This window comes from Mobula hypostoma, chromosome 16, assembly GCF_963921235.1.
Source record: "Mobula hypostoma chromosome 16, sMobHyp1.1, whole genome shotgun sequence".
Lineage (NCBI taxonomy): Eukaryota > Metazoa > Chordata > Chondrichthyes > Myliobatiformes > Myliobatidae > Mobula > Mobula hypostoma.
In genome coordinates this window covers 69,144,838-69,167,140 of record NC_086112.1, presented here as the reverse complement: position 1 = coordinate 69,167,140, position 22,303 = coordinate 69,144,838, and the positions used below count along the sequence as shown (strand labels likewise).

The window sequence follows — 22,303 nt, the reverse complement described above, 5'->3', positions numbered from 1 at the left end:
GTAATGGAACCATAAATAGTTAAATAGTAATATGTAAATTATGCCAGTAAATTATGAAATAAGTCCAGGACCAGCCTATTGGCTCAGGGTGTCTGACCCTCCAAGGGAGGAGTTGTGAAGTTTGATGGCCACAGGCAGGAATGACTTCCTATGACGCTCTGTGCTGCATCTCGGTGGAATGAGTCTCTGGCTGAATGTACTCCTGTGCCAACCCAGTACATTATGTAGTGGATGAGAGACATTGTCCAAGATGGCATGCAACTTAGACAGCATCCTCTTTTCAGATACCACCCTGAGTGTGTCCAGTTCCATCCCCACAATATCACTGGCCTTACGAATGAGTTTGTTGATTCTGTTGGTGTCTGCTACCCTCAGCCTGCTGCCCCAGCACACAACAGCAAACATGATAGCACTGGCCACCACAGAGAGAAATGAACAGGTGACACTTTGGGCTGAGATCCTTCATCGGGTGCTGCATATATTTCAGGACAAAGACTCTACATCAGGGTAAGGGATTCTACAGTTAGCTTTACAGAAGCTAGCTGTAAAATCAAAACAAAATACCACAGATGCTGAAAATCACAAAAATCATGTAATAATTTAGACAGGTCACTGGCTGATCTGGAAAAAGTTAGCCATGTTCAGAGGCTTCTATCAAATACAAGACTAGGGAATGAATGATTAATGCAGGAAAGGTTAAATGTTTAGACGCAAGTGGTGGTAAATGTAATAAGTAAAGAGAGTAGGAGTTTCACTACAAACAGCTATGTCCATTAAAAAAAGGGCACTGGTTATGAGTTGAGGTGGTTAATTTCTGTGTTTAATCTAATAGACTGCAACGCATCCAATCAAAAGGCAAGATGGTGTTCGTTCAACTACATTAAAATATTGTTGGAGGCAATGATACAGACCATGTTAATGGGAATGATCATTTCCCTTCCATATGCCAACTTGTCCTCACCTTTGATTCGGCCAACGACAGTGTTGTCCTCAACAAACATAAATATGACATTGGAGCTGTACTTAGCTTCACAGTCATAAGTAATGGGAATGACCTCAATGTCAAGTATAAAGCAGTTAACCCAATCTGCAATCAGTCTTTCCAAAGGAGAAATTAAATTGTTAAACACTGAATATTGTATGTTAAATAAAAAACGAAGAAATGTTTCATTTCTAAGGTACTATCTCTGTACCAAAGAGACTGAACATTTAAAAAAAATGTACTTAAATTTTTCGAAAACCTCTTTAACCTTTTCCCTCAAAGCCACTGTACAATATTCAAAGATATGCTCAAAGTTCAAAGTAAATCTTTATCAAAGTACTTATGTCATTATATCCAACCCTGAGATACGTTTTCTTGTGGGTATACTCTGTAAATCCAAGAAACGTAATAGAATCAATGGAAGACCGCACCCAACAGGACAAGTAAACAATCAATGTGCAAAAGGCATCAAAATGTGCAAATACAAAAGGAAAATAATAAGCAATAAATTATCAAGAACATGAGATGAAGAGTCCTTGAAAGTGATTCCATATGTTATGGGAACAGTTCAGTGATGGGGCGGGAGAAGTTCAGTGAAGTTATGACCCTCTGATTCAACAGCCTGACAGTTGAAAAGTAATAACAGTTCCTGAACCTTCTTCCTGAAGGCATCAGTGAGAAGGGAGTATGACCAGGGTGGTGGGTGCTGCTTTCCTGCAACAGTGCTCTATGTAGATGTACTCAGTGATGGGGAGAACTTCACCTGTGATGGACTAGGCTGTATCCACTACTTATTGTACAATTTTTCACTCAAGGGCATCGGTGTTTCCATACCAGACCGTGATGCAAACGAAATACTTCCCACCACACATCTACTGAAGTTTGTCAAAGCTTTAGATGCTATGCTAAATCTTCACAACCTTCTAAGGAGTTCAAGGTGCTGCCGTGCTTTCTTCATAATTGTACTTACATGCTGGACCCTTTGAAATGATAACACCAAGGAATCTGAAGTTGTTTACTCTCTCCACCTGTGATCCCATGATGAGGACCGCCTCATGGACCTCTGGTTTCCTTTCTCTGAACTCATTCAGCTCCTTGGTTTTGCTAAAATTGAGTGAAAAGTTGTGGTTGTGGTACCACTCCACCAGATTTTCAATTTCCCTTCCATATGCCAACTTGTCCTCACCTTTGATTCGGCCAACGACAGTGGTGTCCTCAACAAACATAAATATGACATTGGAGCTGTACTTAGCTTCACAGTCATAAGTATAAAGTGAGTAGAGCAGGGGGCTAAAGCCTCCCTGTGCTGATGAGAGATTGCGGAGGAGATGGTGTTGCTAATCTGAACTGACTGGTGTCTGCACGCGAAGAAATTGAGGATTGAATTGCACACAGAGGTATTGAGGCCAAGGTCCTGATGCTCACTAACTTTGAGGGTTGATGATACTAAATGCTGAGTTATAATTGATTTGCTGGATTAGTACTAGTTCTAATCTAGTGATGGTTCAATGGACAGTTTTCCTCTGCAAAACTACTAAACAATTTACAGAAGTTCGCAGACTGCCATTGACTTCATGAAGAGTCCAATGATGGAGCACAATCAGGAAATAATTTCCAATTACATTCTCAGCACTCCCACATTTGCATGGAGATGTATTCTAGCACAAATGCAGATAATTAAGGTTGTTCTATGGTTATTGTCTCTTCTATTTATGTGCACAAAGTGGCTATTACTATTACCACTGTACAATGACTGCATTTCACTGAAGACAAATTAAATATTATAAGGCCATTAAAGATCTCTGCTTTGAAACAAAATACAGAAATAAATCAGCAGTAGCACAAAATGACTGGTGTTTTTATGATTCAATGGTTTGTGGAATGTAATCCATATAATTTGAATTAATAAAGTAGTATTTCCTTTGTTAGAAAACTTAGTTTTATGAAAATGAGCTCACTTCCACTCATAAACACTACGTTAACAATTACTCTTAAATAACTAATAAACACTTCAAATTTAAATACCTTTGCAAAGAAAAATCTTCCTGGAATGGTGGAAATCAGTCAGTGTAGTATGGAAAGAAGACCCCACAGTCAGAGAAATACAGCCCTTTAGCTAACTGGTTCTATGCCACTGGCTATTTCACCTGCTAACCTGTACATTTTTTGGTTGTGGAAGGAAACCAGAATACATGGCAGAAACTGACAAAGTCACTGGTAGAATGTGCAAATGTCACTGGAGCAACACACATCAAAGTTGCTGGTGAACGCAGCAGGCCAGGCAGCATCTCTAGGAAGAGGTACAGTTGACATTTCGGGCCGAGACCCTTTGTCAAGACTAATGAATGTCACTGGAGGTCTGGATTGAACCTGGGCTGCTGGAGCAGTAAGACAGCAGCTCTATTAGCTGTGTCACTAACCTTCCCTAGTGCTAATGTTGAGTAACTCTTCAACATTCTCTTTGGGCTGGAAGGATTGTAATGCAAAAGTCTTCAACCTGGATGAACAAAGGTTTGCGTCACATACTGCACCAGTCTAAGAAAAAATACTGCATGAAAATCATAGTAATCTAAATAAAAGAGCAGACACAATTCAGTTTACAAAACTTTAATGCAGCAAAACTTTTGCTAAATACTATGCTTTTTAGAAAGTTACAGAGATTAGTTTTTAAATTTTAGTTAACAAAAAGGCAAATATTTTTTGTGAAAATAACCTTTATACACATAGTCCTTGTACTAAAATAATGGAAGTTTCGTGTCCAACACAATGTCAGTCATTTTCTTTGATAAAATGTTTATGCTTGAAATCAAAATTCAATTTATTTATCTGAAAACAAAGTACAGTAGGTTTTTTTTAAAAACTTTGGTATCATCAGGAAAGAAAACAATAGTATTGCACAGATAATGGTGTAAAGCAACTCTGAATTACATAAGCTTTTCACTTTAAGCCAGCACCAACGGAAGTGCTTTTTATGGAACAGGCGAAGTGTTAATCATGCTGTGAGAGGTCCCTCAGAGCTTTGTAAAAATGCTACAGTATTTGCATACCTGCCATTTGGCAACTATCTAAATAAATTGTTTAAAGCCAAGTGTTACTGACTGTTCCTTTGTAGTGTTCCTGCCTACTTCCATTAGATGGCCAACCTTTCAGATAGCTCTGCAGTATATTTCAACTCATTTCCAGCTACTTACAAACTTGCTACAGGTCATTTTAAAGTAGATACATAATGAATCAAAACTGTTCAAGACATTATGACACCTAATTAATCTGCTTTAATAGACTACCTTCAATAAAAACCACTTTTCGGTTTTATCCTCAAGTTTTCCCAAGAGGGAAGAACAATTTATATCCAAAAGAATGAACAATAACATTATGAAGTGATTAATGGCTCACATTTTTGTTAATTGTTCCTTTTAATATCTTACATAACTGCATTTCTTCTATTTTCACTAGATAATATTACCCCAATGCCTCCCAAACAATAGAAACTGTAAAGTTTACTAGCCAAATGTTTAAAAAAGGTCAAAATATTGACGCCTTGTTGTTAAAAGTTATTAATTTACAGATTATAAAAGATTGAACCAAAAGTGCAATACTTAGGTGTACAAAATATTCCATTTCAACCAATTCTTTTTTACAGTTCGCAATGAGAAGTATTTGAGGAATCAGACTTCTTATTGGAGCTTCCCTTCTTGTAAACTTCTGGAAGTCAATGTGCTATTGCAGTACAGACCCCAAATGCAAAGAAGGCATTTGCCATGCTTGAATTCATAGACCAAGGTAATAGGTATAACAGTTGGGATTTGATTTTGTAAGCTGCACAAAACTTTGGGGTCAGGTCTCACTTAGAACGTTCTGCACAATTCTAGTTGTCACACTAGAGGTAGGATAAGGTAGCAAAAGAGTCTAGAAGAAATTCGTTAGGATGTTACTTGGAATGGGAGGTATTTACTGGTTTGTTTGTTTATTTAGAAATACAGCGTAAAACAGGCCAACGAGCTGCGCCGCACAGCAACCCACCAATCTAACACTAGCATAAGTACAGGACAGTTTACAATGACCAATTCACCTACATCTTTGGTCTGAGGGAGGAAACCGGAGCACCCGGAAGAAACACACGTGGACATGGGTAGAATGGACAGCACAGGAATTGAATGCCGAACTCCAATGCCCCAAGCTGTAATGCCTCACCCCAAATGATTTTCTAGTATTTGCTGCACAAAGACAACCCAAAGTACCTATAGTCATGTTGTAAAAGGACTGCACCTTCCTAGTTGCTGGTCTGAATACCAGAGTGCACGCCAAACCCTGGAGAAGCAGCCTGGTTTAGGACTGAATTCTTTCTTCCTCCTGCTGTGCGATTATTGTGCAGAGAAGAATGTTCAAAGTAGAAGAAAGTAAATTAGAACTCACAAGCTAACTAATCCAGGTCCTTTCAGGAGACAGGCAAGATCTGAAGCAGGACACAAATCCTCTGCCACTTAGCGAAGTCTGAGCTTTTTTTTTTAAAATCAAATTTAAAATGCTCTGCTATTTAATGTGTACTAACTACTTATTGCAGTTATTGTTGGGAGACTGGAATAACCATTAAGCATTTTAATATCAAGAGTACACTAAGCCATGCACTAAAATATTCTAGATCTAAAGAGTCCAAGCATTTTTCACATTTCCAGACCTCTTACAGCATTCATTATTCAAGCTCTATTGTTACAGATTTTTAACTGTAATTGTATACTACAATTTAACATGATGACTGCAAAATTTGTGTAAGAGTACTGTACTGCAAACCATAAAACAAGCAGATTGCAGTTAAAAATCCATATAAATAGGTTTTAATTTGATCACAGACATACATGACTTTTTCAACGTGATTGTCAAAGCAAAAAATGCTATTCAGTATTTAAATTATTTTTCATATTCTTCAAAGTGGCTACTTCAAACATACTGAACACAACATATTAATTTGGAAGAAGAAATCACAAATGGAAATCACAGTTCTTTATATTCTTTGGCCATACCAACACACTATCTAGGTCTATCAGAGGTGATCAAATCTTTCAGCGTTGCACTCTAATAATTATAAGTTCATGCAATGCTCTTTCTGTGTCTGGAAGGCAGCATTTTAGTGCAGATCCAACACTGCAACAAGTTCTCACCATTATAGAGGTGCACTAGTTATAAACAAATTTACTCAAATTGGGATCAAATCAGAGCCATTTATAAACCAATTTACAGATGTTCACAGGAAATTCTGCACAGAATGCATCAAGACTTTATCCAACTGAAAAGGAAACAAGACAGGGATTTTTACACCTCCACTTATTTGGGATGCTTGACAACTTTTGAAAACCACATTACTGTCAAATACAAATGGGAGATACTTCGCATTTACCAGGCAGCACTCTCAATCAGTTAGTGGCTTGGTTAATGGTCAAGTCCCAAACTGTTGGTTAAACACACAAATATAAATACATGATACAGAAAAACATTTCTACGTATAAACTAGCACTAATTATATTGCATAGTTGATTACTTATTTCGTGCAATTTTATAAGCTGTTTAAGCACCATATTGGATCTTTTTTTTTGTGAAGCTACCAAGAAACTGTTTTCTAGACTCTTAAATGAGTATTATGGCATTGGTTACATGAGATCTGCTATCATCTTGCAAAGTGCTCTCTCCTGTGATTTGAATAAAATGGAAGATAGTTTTAACATATAATCAGAAAATACTGTGCTGTCGATTTAAGGAAAGTAATTTATAAAGATAGTAGCTAATTTTAATGAAACAGTGCCTAAACTGCATATTTATGAAACAGACTAATTCCATGCATTGCGCATCAAGGTTTAAATCCAAATTGCACACAAATGCAAGACTGCTTGGCAAAAGGCATTACTTTAGCATTACCAGAGAAGCACCCAAATCAAACACTCAACAGTCTGATTTCTCCAGTAAACCACTAGCTTGAGTTTTAGAACTATAAACAGCTACAGCAAGTATTGTAGGTCAGCTTAAATCCCAGGTCATGTAAAAGCAGAAAAATCAACATTGATGTCCAGTGTTACCAAGTATTTACAAAGGGACACAAAAGAACAACTGAATTAGATTAAATGATACAATTTGAGTACAAATAGTGCAATGAAAAATCAAAATCAGTGGTTGATTAACAGGTACAAAGCACAATTAACAAATTTAGCTATTGAATATGAATGTGTTTCTACTATCTTTGAATTGTGAGCAAAAAACTTGGGAAAAAAAAGCAGAAACTACATGCAGTTAGCAATGAAAAATTCAGTGAAGGGAAGTTTTAAAAAAAAAAAAAATCCAAATCACTCCAGGTCTTATTCCTTTGGCAATCTGTAATTTATTCAAAGTTATTAATGATAGGCAAAACAGAGAATTTCTATTACGTGTCTCTTACCTGGAAATTTATAATGAGTCGGTATCAGATTTACTTAGTGATTCAAAAGGAAAACCTCTGGAAATTAGGGAAGACAGAAAGAACCATTTATGTTGCTTAACTAATTGTAGAATTGCTGTAACTTTTGAGGATGTAATGAAGTGGGTCAAAAAAGGGGAAAGTAAGGAAACAGACATTATGGGGAAACAAAAATGAAAGAACGTAGTAGCCGATCACATACAATTTTTGAGTGATTTGAGCATTTTGTAATAACTATGATTAATATTCTACAGCAAACTTGCCAAATCTTGGGACTGCATTTATTCCTGGTTTTTTGCTGCTTCCTCAAGATAGTATACATTTACTAGGTGGCGATTAAGGTGCTTAGTAAACTCTCCTTTCACGCCAAATACACGATCACAGAATATGCAAACAAAATTTCCTGGAACATCATTCACATCCTCTGGTGTCCTTTTGTTAATCTTATCATCAGGAGTGGGCTTTGCTCCATTCAGACCAGAGTCATCACTCCCTTCTGAATCTTCACTGGTTTCACTTCCTTCATGGCTATGAATGCCTTCATCTTCATCTATTTCCATCATCACATCCTTCTTCTGTTTCTTGTTCTGTTCTTGCTTGTTTTTCACATCCTCATCACCATCATCCTGGAGCTGGTCTTGGTTTCGCTGACCATTCTGGATCTTGTGTGTAGAATCCTGATGATTATTTTGGTCATCCAATGCATCTGAAGCCTTGCTCACATCATCCTGCAACCTGTTCTGATCATCCTGGATGTCTAATATATGTTTATTTGTTTTATCTTCAACTTTCATCTGATCATCCATGTCATTGTGGCCCTCATCCTGGTACGCCACGCCATCTTGGTCAGCATTTGAATTGTTTGAGTTGCAAATTTCAAAAGCAAGCTCAATATTGATCACCTGAGCATCCTTTTCTTGATCAGCATCAGAAATCAAGTTATTTTCTGCACTCATTCCTTTTGGTTCCGAGTTATTCAAATAATTGCAGGTCTTAGATGTGTGAGCAGCACCTTCCACTTGTCCAGAACTACAAACTAATGCCCCACCATGTTCTGTGGAAGCTACGGGAGTTTCCTCCACAGTCAATGTCTCAGTCAACATTGGTTCCTCCAGTTTAGGATGGTCAAAAGCAGTTTGGGACTCCCTTGCAATTTTCTGAACAATTTTGCTAGCATTTTCTGCAGAATGCACATTCGAAGCATTTTCATTTTGTTCAGTAACAGTACAAACTGGAGTTTTATTCATTGCTTTGTCCCCGAGTGGTTCCAAATTCTGAGATTCTTTTTTGTGTGTAGCTTCAACAGAAGGATTACTGCATGAAGAATTTCTGGAAGAATCTTTTTTCTTTTTAGACACAATTAATTGTTGCTCAGGCTGATCAGATTTCTTACATTTATCTGAACCACCACCAGTAGAATGTTCACCAGCTTTTTTATATTTTTTGTTTTTCTTCTTAACTCGTTTGGATTTAAGATTTTTCCTGTGTGAGGCCTTGTCTAATTTGATTCTACTTCTCTTTGCTTCAAATTCATTCAGTTCTTTAGCCTTCCCTATTTTTCTCCTTTTTGCTTCACTAGGTGCTTCATTTTCTTCTGTTTTCTCCTGCTGCAAAGATCCCTCTACTGTTAAGTTTCTCCTCCGTTTGGTGCCCTTGATTTTCCTTGCTTTCTCTGTATCACTATCTCTTTTTCTTGATAGGTGCTTGTGACTGAAAACTTTATGATTTCGGGTTTTCACCTTTGAGCTGGTGTCCAAACTGTACTCCTTTGCTACAGCTGTAGTTTTCTCTGCCTTGCCAGTGGTCTTCTTATCCAGATTCTCAGATCTTTTCAGGTGCAATTTGTCTGGCATTTTCTTGCCCATTTTAGCAAGAGGAGCATCCAGTTCAAGTCGCTTGGTACGCAATTTCACCTTTGACACATCTATGGTAATGTCAGTGCAATGTAGATGCTTGGACTTTATGTGATACTGCAAATTACATTTCTTGGAAGCTGCGTATTTGCAAACAGGACACAGAAACTGGCGTGGGTTCACATGCAACTCAACATGCTTTTTGAAGTTGCTGCGGTCAGCTGTTCTGTATTCACAGTGAGGACACGTTAATGGTTTGGGTCCATTGTGAACTTGTCTAGCATGTCTTGTCACCTCGTGCTGGTTTGATGCTACATAGTTGCACTGATCACATTTAAAAGGCTTCTCACCTGTCAAAACATAAAATGAAACAGTTAGCTCATTCTGAACAGAGCGCCGTGGACTTGAAAACTCCAACTGCTGCTATCACTATAGTTAACCAAATAAAGGTTGCTGAAGTAATTAACTATCTTATTCAGTTTTTACAATATCATTATTCAGTATATAATTCCTTTAATTTGTAAAATATACAGACTTTTCAATAGTTTTGATCAGAATCATGGGAAGTACAGGAAATTTAAAATCTATCAGTCTCACAAACCTTCGAACCTCACTAAACTGTCTGAAATAGCTTTGAGCAATCCCATACATTTTAATGTTTATAATTGCATCACTGATTCTATACTGCAGCATCTATGCTTTCAAGCAACTTTACATGAGTAAAAAAAAGACATCATGGAGTGTCTTTATTTTTAAACCATTCTTGAAATGCAACTGAAGTCACCTGAACATTTTTTAAGCTTTTTGCCTGAGCACCAAACAACAGAAAGAACACTCTGAGGGCAACGGCAAAACGATACAGAAAAGCTACAAAAACCACTGATGGCACAAATCAAAGGCTATACACATGCATGTACAAACACACACTACTGCCACAAATATTAATAACATGCACATACTATTTGCAGTATTCACTGAACTTGGTCACCAGAGCAAATGCCCAGATCGAGGAAGTTTCAAATATATCCAAGATCTGTCAAATATCAGATTTCAGAGTGAGGGAAGAGTTAGGCATGTTTAAAAATAGAAACAATGTTCTCTTATTATTTTTTAAAAGTAGGATATCTTATCAAATAAAAGAAAATATGCATTAATACATATACTACAAGTTGTCATTATTTACATTTAAAACCAGCATTCCTGAAAGGATACAACCTGAACTGAATGTAGGAAAATATAGTAGACCCTTCCTAAAACTAATAAGGTATGCATTTCCTCCTTCTGCTTTGTATAAATTGGCGGAAGAAATTAATATATTTATTTGCAAAAAATTACTGCCCACCACTGCCCTCCCCAATTAATAGCTCAAAGATTATGGGAAGCAGATCACACCTGGTCCTGAACCAATTGATACCCCAGGAAATGGATAGGAAGACACAAGTTGCAGGCAGGCAGCATGGATTGAATGAACTAACTCTGAATAATAGTTTCAGCAATTTTATAGAAAGGTATAAAAATCTGACTAGATAACAAAAACATAGCATGCTAGCAACTAAATGAGAATACCCACCAATACTAACCGGAAAGAAAGTACTTGCCACAATGGTTCAAAAACAATCTGGTCCAGTGAAGGCATTGTAGAAAAATGGAAATTAACATGTAATGAAATGGCAGCAATTACCACACTTTTCAGAAACAATTGAAACAGAGGAAAAGATAACAACTCTTCAGAATAAACTATTATTTTTCACCTGGAACAATGCTGCAGGAAATATTAACCAGGAGCTAGCAATCAGTCATTTGGCATTCCATTTTGAACGAATCTATGCAAACCCCTCAAATATTGAGAGACCAAGTAATTTCAACGTGAAATTCATTTTCAGGCTCTAGAAAATCAGTGAACTTCCAGTTGACCAGACTATATGGTGAAGCTTCATGTTGGGATTTTCTCTCATTACATTTGGACTATATTTTATAATAGATTTGTAACTGAACAAATTACCATTTTTTTGTTTCCCAATTAGTCAGATACTTCACTAAGAACGTTTGTATGGTGACCACATTTATCCATAAAGGTTGAGAAGTTGCAACATAGTTAGGCAGAACGATAGTGCAACACACTTTGTATTCTGTATTGAAACAATAATCATCTAAAGCATGCTGAGGTGTAGATCACTGGTTTACTTACAGTTAAATTTTCAGTGATATAAATATCTTAGTAGCAGTCAGTGCCCCATATTAAAATATGTTAATTCAATAACTACTTGGGCTCCCGTTTGTTGATTAGAAAAATGCGTCAAGGTGTGGAATGGTCATTCTACAGATGTCACCAGCATGCAGGTACAGACTGAATTCAAATAAAAACTGGTGCTAGCAGAAAGGATAACTGTCGTTAAAAATTGTATTGTTAGAATCTCAGCCAGCACCCATTAAAATTAACAGCTTGGTTTTCCAATAGATAGATCAACTGAAAATGTCTTGCCCTGGATAGGGTTTAAAACCATCATATGTGCACTGTTCAGCATTAGAATGTTAGTGCACTGGTGTACGTGCTTTCACTTCATGGACTAATAATGCCAGTAACATAACCACAAATGCAAGTTAGATTAACTGCCTTATGGCAAATGGCAAGAGTCTGTTGGTTTAGGAATTAGACCTGAAAGCTCTAAATTCTCTAATGTTGGTTTAATTAGGAGCAACTAGTGTCAAAGCAAAGCAGTTATAGTTTTACAGAAAATGCTAAACCAATGATAGGTCCAACTCTACTTCAATGAGAACGAGACTTGGGATTCCATGAAACAGTTTCACATTGATATCAGGTATCTACAAGACACTTCATCCACACTGAGCAAACTTGTTTCACCTTCAATGCAAACTACAGCTAAATACCCAAGGATACCAGAGATCCAAGAATTCAAGCCTTTCAACCCAATAAACATGTTTGATGCTAACCTTTTACAGCATTTTTAAACAAATGATAATTGGCTCACAAGATCCGAGTTAAGACCCCCTGAAAGGCCTACTTGACAAAAATACTGTCAACGGGTAGGTCACTGTGTGGCAGTGGAGAGGTCAAAATCATCATTTCAAACCATTTCTCTGTAAGATAATTCAGGACATAATACCATAATTTCCCAAGGCCTGGGAAGCAATGTGGTCAGGGAGGATCCAAGCAGAGTGGAAAAAAATAAAACTTCAATCAGGGCCCCATGCATCACTGATCCATTTTACTGTCAATTCCACTACAATGACCTAACCTTGCAAGTGAATACATGGTGCAGATACTTACACCCATTGATGATTCATACAAGTGCAGGTACGAAGTTCTGTACAGACCTACTAAGAAAACACCGAGCAAAGTTGAAGATTAAATCACTACAGAAAATTTGTCAGTAAAGTATTAAGCTAAACGTATCAGACTATTAACTAGTTTTTCTCTTTTCAAGTCTGTTTATTAAACTTCACAACCATCAAACACATGTGAAACCACCACCCTCTAATGACCCCAAGTTCAACTAATCACAACTAATATCCATAATGCATTACACCTTTCATTTGGAACCTGGCAAACATAACCAAGAAGCTAAATTCAATACCAAGACAAAAATCGAACGGACTGTAGCATCGCAAGCCCTAATAAAACGAAAGTCAATGCATGATTGGAATCATACTTAACAGAGAAAGATGGGTATGATTGTCGGAGGTGAATCATCCCAACAACAGGGTAAAACTCCAGAAGCTCCTTGGAACATTTTCCTGGATCCAGCATTTTTCAGCTACTTCGATGACTTTCCTTCCATCATTATGTAAGAAATGGGGTGTTCACTAATGAATGCCCAACATTTCATTGCATTCACAACTCTTCAGCAAATGAAGCAGCAACTGATGCCTGAATGTAACAACAACTAGAAAACATTCATTCATACTTTAACTTGAATCCAAGGGGAACCAATCTTCTTGTGGGCAGATTTACTACAGCTGTTGGGAGTGCTTGAAACTAATATGGCAGGGGGATGGAAACCAATATGATAGAGCTGAGGATGAGCCAGCAGGCTTACAAGTAGATGGGTGTAACATAAATGTAAGGAAGGACGAGTCACTGATTGGATACAGATCCAGACAGAGCAAAGAATTAAATTGTACCACAGAAGCAAAACTCAAAAGGGCGAAGAATGCAGGACTGAAAGTGCTGTATTTAAATGTTCATAGTATTCGGAATAAGGCAGGCAAACTTGTGGTGCAATTAGAGATTGGATGATATGACATTGTGGGCATCACTGAGTCCATGCTGAAAGGTGGCAATAGTTGTAATGGGGACTTCAGTATGCAAGGGGATTGTGAAAATCAGGATGGTTTCAGATCAAAAGAGAGGAAACTTGTTGAATGCCTACAAGATGGCTTTTCAGAGCAGCTTGTGCTTGAGCCTACTCGAGGAAAGGCTATCTTAGATTGCGGGTTGTGTGATAACCCAGATCTTATTAGGGAGCTTAACTTAAAAGAACTCTTAGGAGGCAATGATTATAATGTGATTGAATCCATACTGCAATTTGAGAGGGAGAAGCACAACTCAGTATCGCAATGGAATAAAGGGAATTACAGAGGCATGAGAGAGGAGCTTGCCCAGGTGGACTGGAGGAGGATACTGGCGGGGATGACGGCAGAGTAGGGGTGGCTGAACTTTCTGGGAATAACTCACAAGGCTCAGGATTGATAGGTCCCACAGAGGAAGAAGTTCACAAATGGCAGGGGTAGGCAACCGTGGCTGACAAAGGACATGTGTAAGGGCTAAGGAAAGGAAATACAAGGTAGCAAAAGTGAGTGGGAAGTTAGATGACTGGGAAGCTTTTAAAATCCAACAAAAGGCAACTAAAAAAGCTACAAGGAAAAAGATGAAACAAGGGCAGACTAGCCAATAATATAAAGCAGGATACCAAAAGCTTTTTCAGTTATATAACGAGTAAAAGGGAGGTGAGAGTTGATATTGGACCGCTGGAAAATGATGCTGGTGAGCTAGTAATGGGGGATAAAGAAATGGCAGATTAACTTAATGGGTAATTTGCAACTGTCTTCATTGTGTAAGACACAAGCAGTGTGCCAGAGGTCCGTGAGTGTCAGGGGGCAGCAGTGAGTGCCATTATTATTACAAAGGGGAAAAGTGCTATGCAAACTGAAAGATCTTAAGGTGGATAAGTCACCTGGACCAGATGGACTACATCCCAGAGTTCCGAGAGAGGTTGCTGAAGAGATGATGGATGCATTCGTCATGATCTTTCAAGAATCACTTGATTCTGGCATGGTCCCGGAGGACTGAAAGGTTGCAAATCTCACTCCACTCTTTCAGAAGGGAGGAAGGCAAAAGAAAGGAAATTATAGGCCAAACAGCCTAGCCCTCAGTGGTTGGGAAAGTGTTGGAGTCTATTATTAAGAATGAGGTTTTGAGGTACTTGGAGACTAATGATAAAATAAGTCAAAGTCATCATGGTTTCTGTAAAGTGAAACCTTTCTTGACAAATATGTTAGAGTTCTTCGAGAAAGTAACAAGCAGGGTGGACAAAGGAGAGACAGTGGATGTCATTTACTTGGATTTTCAGAAGGCATTTGATAAAGACTGCTTAACAAGATAAAACCCTATAGTATTATAGGAAAGATACGGGCACGGATAGAGGAATTGCTGACAGGCAAGAGGCAAGTGGGAATAAAAGGGACCTTTTCTGGTTGGCTGCCAATGACTAGTGGTGTTCCTCAGGGGTCAGCATTGGTACCGCTACTTTTTACATTGTTTGTCAATGATTTAGATAATGGAATTGATGGCTTTGTGGCAAAGTTTGCAGATGACACGAAGATAGGTGGAGGGGTAGGTAATGCTGAGGATGCAATGCGTTTGCTGCAGGATTTAGACAAATTGGAACAACAGACAAAAAAGTAACAGATGGAAGACAGTGTTAGGAAATGTATGACAATTCATTTTTGGTAAAAGGAACAATAGTGTGGACTATTATCTAAATGGGGAAAAGGTTCAAACATCAGAGGTGCAGAGGAACTTAGTAGTCCTTGTGCAAGACTCCAAGAAGGTTAATTTACAGGTTGAGTCTGTGGTAAAGAAGGCAAATGCAATGTTGGTATTTATTTCAAGGGGAATAGAATATAAAAGCAAGGAGATAATGCTGAGCCTTTATAAGACACTAGTCAGGTCGCACAGAGTATTATCTACAGTTCTGGGCCCCATATCTCAGAAAGGATGTGTTGTCATTGGAGAGGGTCCAGAGGAGGTTCACGAGGATGATTCCAGGAATGAAGGGGTCATGGCACACATCAACTGCAGCATTCCAGACAACCTCAACACACTGCAATTTGCCTACCATCAAAACAGTCCATGGCAGATGCCATCATCCTAGCCCTACATTCATCTCTGGAGCATATGGATGATAAAGACAGCAACATCAGACTATTGTTTATTGACTACAGTTCTGCCTTCAATACTTTTATCCAGGCAAACTGATCACCAAACTCTGGACCCTGGAAGTTAATATCCTCCTCCACAAATGGATCCTTGATCAACAAACCACCATTAGTAAGGATAAAGACCGGAGGCTGAAAGCCTATCATGGAGTTGGAGAACTGTCCATGTGTGTGGGTGGGAGAGATGAAAGGGGATTGTTTCGCTGTTGTGTTCTGTGTTGTTCTGCCAAGCATTGTGGTCATGCAGTATTGGCACCAGCCCATCCTTTAGCTGTGTTGATTGTTAACTGTATACTTTGATGTACATATGATAAATAAATCTAATCTAACAACAGCTTGTAGAAATTAAATTAAATTTTTTGTAAGTTATCAGTTATTTCTTTTCAAGCAACACACATAAAAGTTGCTGGTGAAAGCAGCAGGCCAGGCAGCATCTCCAGGAAGAGGTGCAGTCGATGTTTCGGGCTGAGACCCATCATCAGGACTAACTGAAGGAAGAGCTAGTAAGAGATTTGAAAGTGGGAGGGGGAGGGGGAGATCCAAAATGATAGGAGAAGACAGGAGGGGGAGGGATGGAGCCAAGAGCTGGACAGGTGATTGGTAAAAGGGATACGAGAGGATCATGAGACAGGAGGCCCAGGGAGAAAGAAAAGGGGGAGGGGGGGAAAACCTAAAGGATGGGCAAGGGGTATAGTGAGAGGGGCAGAGGGAGAAAAAAGAGTGAGAGAAAGAATGTGTGTATATAAATTAATAAAGGATGGGGTACGAGGGGGAGGTGGGGCATTAGCGGAAATTAGAGAAGTGAATGTTCATGCCATCAGGTTGGAGGCTACCCAGACGGAATATAAGGTGTTGTTCCTCCAACCTGAGTGTGGCTTCATCTTTATAGTAGAGGAGGCCATGGATAGACATATCAGAATGGGAATGGGATGTGGAATTAAAATGTGTGGCCACTGGGAGATCCTGCTTTCTCTGGCGGACAGAGCGTAGGGGTCCAGCAAAATGATGTCCCAGCCTGCGTCGGGTCTCGACTATATATAGAAGGCCACAGCGGGAGCACCAGACACAGTACATCACCCCAGCTGACTCACAGGTGAAGTGTCACCTCACCTGGAAGGATAGTCTGGGGCCCTGAATGGTGGTAAGGGAGGAAATGTAAGGGCATGTGCAGCACTTGTTCTGCTTACAAGGATAAGTGCCAGGAGGGAGATCAGTGAGGAGGGATGGGGGGGAAACGAATGGACAAGGGAGTCGCGTAGGGAGCGATCCCTGCAGAAAGCGGGGGGGGGGGAGGAGGAAAGATGTGCTTAGTGGTGGGATCCCGTTGGAGGTGGCGGAAGTTACGGAGAATAATATGTTGGACCTGGAGGCTGGTGGGGTGGTAGGAGAGGACCAGGGGAACCCTATTCCTAGTGGGGTAGCGGGAGGATAGAGTGAGAGCAGATGTGCATGAAATGGGGGAGATGCATTTGAGAGCAGAGTTGATGGTGGAGGAAGGGAAGCCCCTTTCTTTAAAAAAGGAGGACATCTCCCTGTCCTGGAATGAAAAGCCTCATCCTGAGAGCAGATGCGGTGGAGACGGAGGAATTGCAAGGAGGGGATGGCATTTTTGCAAGAGACAGGGTGAGAAGAGGAATAGTCCAGATAGCTGTGAGAGTCAGTAGGCTTATAGCAGACATCAGTGGATAAGCTGTCTCCAGAGACAGAGACAGAAAGATCTAGAAAGGGGAGGGAGGTGTCGGAAATGGACCAGGTAAACTTGAGGGCAGGGTAAAAGTTGGAGACAACTTATCCTTGTAAGCCGAACAAGTGCTACACATGCCCTTACACTTCCTCCCTTACCACCATTCAGGGCCCCAAACAGTCCTTCCAAGTGAGGCGACACTTCACTTGTGAGTCGGCTGGGGTGATATACTGCTTCCGGTGCTCCCGATGTGGCCTTCTATATATTGGCAAGACCTGACGCAGACTGGGAGATCGTTTTGCTGAACATCTACGCTCTGTCCACCAGAGAAAGCAGGAATCTCCCAGTGGCCACACATTTTAATTTCACATCCCATTCCCATTCTGATATGTCTATCCACGGCCTCCTCTACTGTAAAGATGAAGTCACACTCAGGTTGGAGGAACAACACCTTATATTCCATCTGGGTAGCCTCCAACCTGATGGCATGAACTTTGACTTCTCTAAATTCCGCTAATGCCCCACCTCCCCCTTATACCCCATCCGTTATTTATTTATATACACACATCCTTTCTCTCACTCTCCTTTTTCTCCCTCTGTCCCTCTGACTATACCCCTTGCCCATCCTCTGGGTTTTTCCCCCCCTCCCCCTTTCCCTTCTCCCTGGGCCCCCTGTCCCATGATCCTCTCATATCCCTTTTGCCAATCACCTGTCCAGCTCTTGGCTCCATCCCTCCCCCTCCTGTCTTCTCCTATCATTCTGAATCTCCCCCTACCCCTCTCAAATCTCTTACTAGCTCTTCCTTCAGTTAGTCCTGACAAAGGGTCCCGGCCTGAAACGTCGACTGTACCTCTTCCTAGAGATGCTGCCTGGCCTGCTGCGTTCACCAGCAACTTTGATGTGTGTTGCTTGAATTTCCAGCATCTGCAGAATTCCTTGTGTTTGAGTTATTTCTTTTCTTTTTTCCTGCTAATTTCATTATTTGAAGGCATTTGTTTCTTGGTATTTCTTGCCACCAGTAATTCTCACTTCTTGGTCAAATTGCAATCCTCTTAAACAGGAGTCTTAGCATTACTCCATCAAGCATGCAAAAACGTCCACAATCCGGTTCCTATTTTCAGTTGGCAACGCTCAAGAACTTGTGTTGCAGCTGCTGGCAAATCTTCCCATTTTTAACACTGCAAGTCCAGAGTTATGCAGCACACCCAACGTCAGCAAGGCTGAGATCAGCCCGGGATCAACATCTGAACCTGTAATGTTGTCATGGTTCAGCAGCTCATTGGTTAATTGAGCTGAGTGAAGAACATGTTAATAATTCATACTCAAAACTATTTTCCTGGCACAGAACAAAACTCAATCTGAAATATGTTAGAGTTCAATCAGAGCTGAAAGCACAGTCTTTGAAGTCAGTACAATCGGCCCTCCTTATCCACGAGGGATTGGTTCCCGGACCCCTCACAGATACCAAAAAACACGGATGCTCAAGTCTCTTATTCAACCTGTCTCAATGCGGTGGGCCTTCGGATCCAGCGGAACCCCAGACCTTATTTAACCTGTCTCAGTGCAGTGGACATTAGGACCCGGCGGCATAACTCTGAACCTGCAGTGTTTCTGTTCACGAAAATAATCACGATTTAAAATAAAGTGGAAATAATAAAGCAATCGGAAAGAGGTGAAATCCCATCGGTCACTGGAAAAGTGTTAGGCTATTCGGTCAAGATTGAAACAATTTTGAAGGCTAAAGTGAGAAAGGCCCTGCCTCGATGAAAGCAACAATTATTACTAAGCAACACAGTGGTTTAATTATTGGGTTTTGGGGTTTTGGATTTTTGATCCTCCACATCAACCCGGCACGGATGGAGAGCGCACTCAGGAGTGATCTGTCCATAAGACCATAAGACAAAGGAGCAGAAGCAGGCCATTTGGCCCATCGAGTCTGCTCTGCCATTTTATCATGAGCTGATCCATTTTATCCTATTTAGTCCCACTGCCCCACCTTCTCACCATAACCTTTGATGCCCTGGCTACTCAGATACCTATCAATCTCTGCCTTAAATACACCCAATGACTTGGCCTCCACTGCTGCCCGTGGCAACAAATTCCATAGATCGAACTCAGGAACTTCCGTTCCCGAGCCTGGCGCTGAAACATACGTTTCTTAAGAGTTTTATATGCACAGAAAAGTGAAATATATACTACATCCTAAGACAAACGTTTAACTAACTGATGCTAAATAATACCGGATGTACCCGTTCCGACTTACTTAGTAAGAGAACTTCAGTTTTTTTCGATCCTGATCCACGATAACCTACGCACATCCTCCCGTATAGTTTAAATCATCTCTAGATTACTTATAATACCTAATACAATGTAAATGCTATGTAAAATATTTGTTATACTGCATTCTTTAGGGAATAATGACAAGAAAAAAATGTCTGTACATGTTCGAACAACAAGTGCTGGGAGAGCACTGCCGGGTTTTCTCGATGCATGGTTGGTTGAATTCACGCATGTGGAACTCGCGGATAAGGAGGGCCGACTATACCTGCAATAAGTCACACCAATTCAGAACTTTAGAGAAGTTCTTATGTTCCTTTTGTAAAAGCAATAAGTAGTTTAGTAATACATTATAAAGGCAGTCAGTGAGAAAATAATCTGTAAAATAGTTCACAATCTTCATAAAAACGAAAGCAAAAGTACATTGAAATAATACAATATTTTGAAGGTCTATGTTTAAAAGCAATGCATAATGAAGTCAAAACCACAAAAATCTGTGACAAGATAGTCAGTCTCACTGCAACACTCGGGTAGATGAAAAATCAGTCAAAGCATTTGCTCACTCTTGACTTCCACACATTTCTGATCACACGACAGACACCTAACGTCACCAGCTTTTAAGACTGAAATCCTTACTAGTATTTGTTATCCAGGGTTGAATACCATGGGAGAACTTAGTGCATCATGTGTTCCAAGACTGGGAAAATTTTAAAGGGTATAAGACAGACAAAAAGATTGATAAATTCAACAGTTGGAATTGAATTTAAGGTGAGCATTTGCAACACTAAGTAAAACATTAATTAAAAACCATTGCTCGAGTGGAGGAGCAACAAGTTTAAAAAAGCAGAACTTGGGAATTGCTAAGCTGAAATGTGTTGCCAATTTCTAAAAGCAGATATCTTGTAAACAACTTCAAAAGATAGTCATGAGTCGGCCATGCTTACGCAAATTGTGGAGACAGAAAAAGTCACAACCAGCAAGGAGAACTATCATTCCCTAAAGGATTACAGTGAATTAGTTAGGTTTTTATGGCAAACCAATAGCTTTCTGATACCAGCTTATTTTCAAATGTTTTGTTGTTAAAGGGGTGGGTGAGCAGCCAGAAATCATTACGCCCATTGGTAGAAAAAATTATGGAGGTCCTGCATATGGGGAGTTATGAAAATGGTTAAAAAGCAGAATGTCAAGAGTGGTTATCCCTGGATTATATCCGAATATAGGGAGAATATGGCAGTTGAATGCATGGCTGAGCTGATACAGGGGTAGGGATTCAGATGTGTGTACCATTGATATCTCATCTGGGGCAGAGTTGACCTGTACAAGGGAAATGGGTGGCAACTAAACTGGGAGGAGGATCAATATCCTAGGAGGCAGATTTGCACGAGAGGTCAGGGAGGGTTTAAACTACAGTGGCAGGGGGTAGTAGGCAGAGATGGGATCCAAAGCAGATGTGAGGCAGATTGGAAGCTGGATATTGAGAGAGAATTCAGTGGTGGTAGGGTCAAGTGGTCGAGACACGCAGCAGCATGGCAGGGAGCTAGGAAAGACTGTTGGATTAAATTACATTTAGTTCAGGCAGATGAACTCAGGACATGGATAGCTCCATTTCTTTAGGATAGCATAGCCATTACAGAAACAAGGCGAAGGGAGGAACAGGACTGGCAGCTAAATGTTCTGGTGCAGGTACGAAAGGTGAGATACATGTGGAGAAGGGGAGGAGGGATTGCTGCATTTCTGATTAAAGAAGATTAAATTATTTAGGGATGATACAGACAGGTTTTATGGGTGAAGCTGAAAAATAAGACAGGTATGATCACCTTGATGGGATTGTACTACAGGACCCCTAAACATACCAAATTAGAGGAAAAAGTATGCAGATTGCAGACGGCTGCAAGAATAATAGTTGTCATAGCAAGGATTTTAACTTTTCTAATATAAACTGAACTGCCTGGTTACTAAGGGCTTAAATAGGCTGGAATACGTTCAATCAGCCCAGGAAAGTTTCCCCAGGCAATATATAGAAGGCACTTCCAGGGAAAGGACATAACTTGACCAACTCTTGGGAAATGGAGGGCAGAACAGGGACTGAGTGACACATCTGGACTAACAACCAGCTTTAAATTTGTTATTGTAAGAGATAGATATTAAGCTCACGTTCCAAACTGCAGCACGGCAAATTTTGATGTATTAGACAGAAATGCAAAAGGCTGATTGGAGTGGACTGATTGCAGGTAACAGACGTTTGGCAAGTGGGAGGCTTTTAAAAGCGAGATAACGAGAATTTAAGATTTGCACATCCCCGTTAAGAGTGAAAGGCAAGGCTGGCAGGAGTAGGGAAGCCTGGATGACAAGGGACACCAAGGCTCTGGTCAGGAGAAAGGAGGCATGGAATAGTTGACAGAGAATAGTATGATAAACAAATAACAGCCAGTGAGTGGCAGTTCTGTGGGGGGAAAACACCTTGTTAATGAGAGAGGTCAGAGGAGAATGGCCAGACTGGTTCAAGCTGACGGGAAGGAGTTAGTAACTCAGATAACCATGTGTTCAGAAGAGCATCACTAAATGTGAACCTTGAAGTGGATGGGCTACAGCAGCAAAAAACTACACT

The 22,303-nt window shown here is 40.0% G+C and overlaps 1 protein-coding gene across 1 annotated transcript in view; it reads right to left on the bottom strand.

Annotated features, from left to right (window-relative positions):
* Window positions 1-7,563: 7,563 nt before the first annotated feature.
* rest (RE1-silencing transcription factor) overlaps window positions 7,564-22,303 on the bottom strand; it is a 44,035-nt gene continuing 29,295 nt past the window's right edge. Inside the window, exon 4 of the mRNA XM_063069092.1 lies at window positions 7,564-9,624. Coding sequence (XP_062925162.1) covers window positions 7,703-9,624 — 1,922 coding nt within the window. The 3' untranslated portion in view covers window positions 7,564-7,702. The remainder of the gene's footprint in view (window positions 9,625-22,303) is intronic.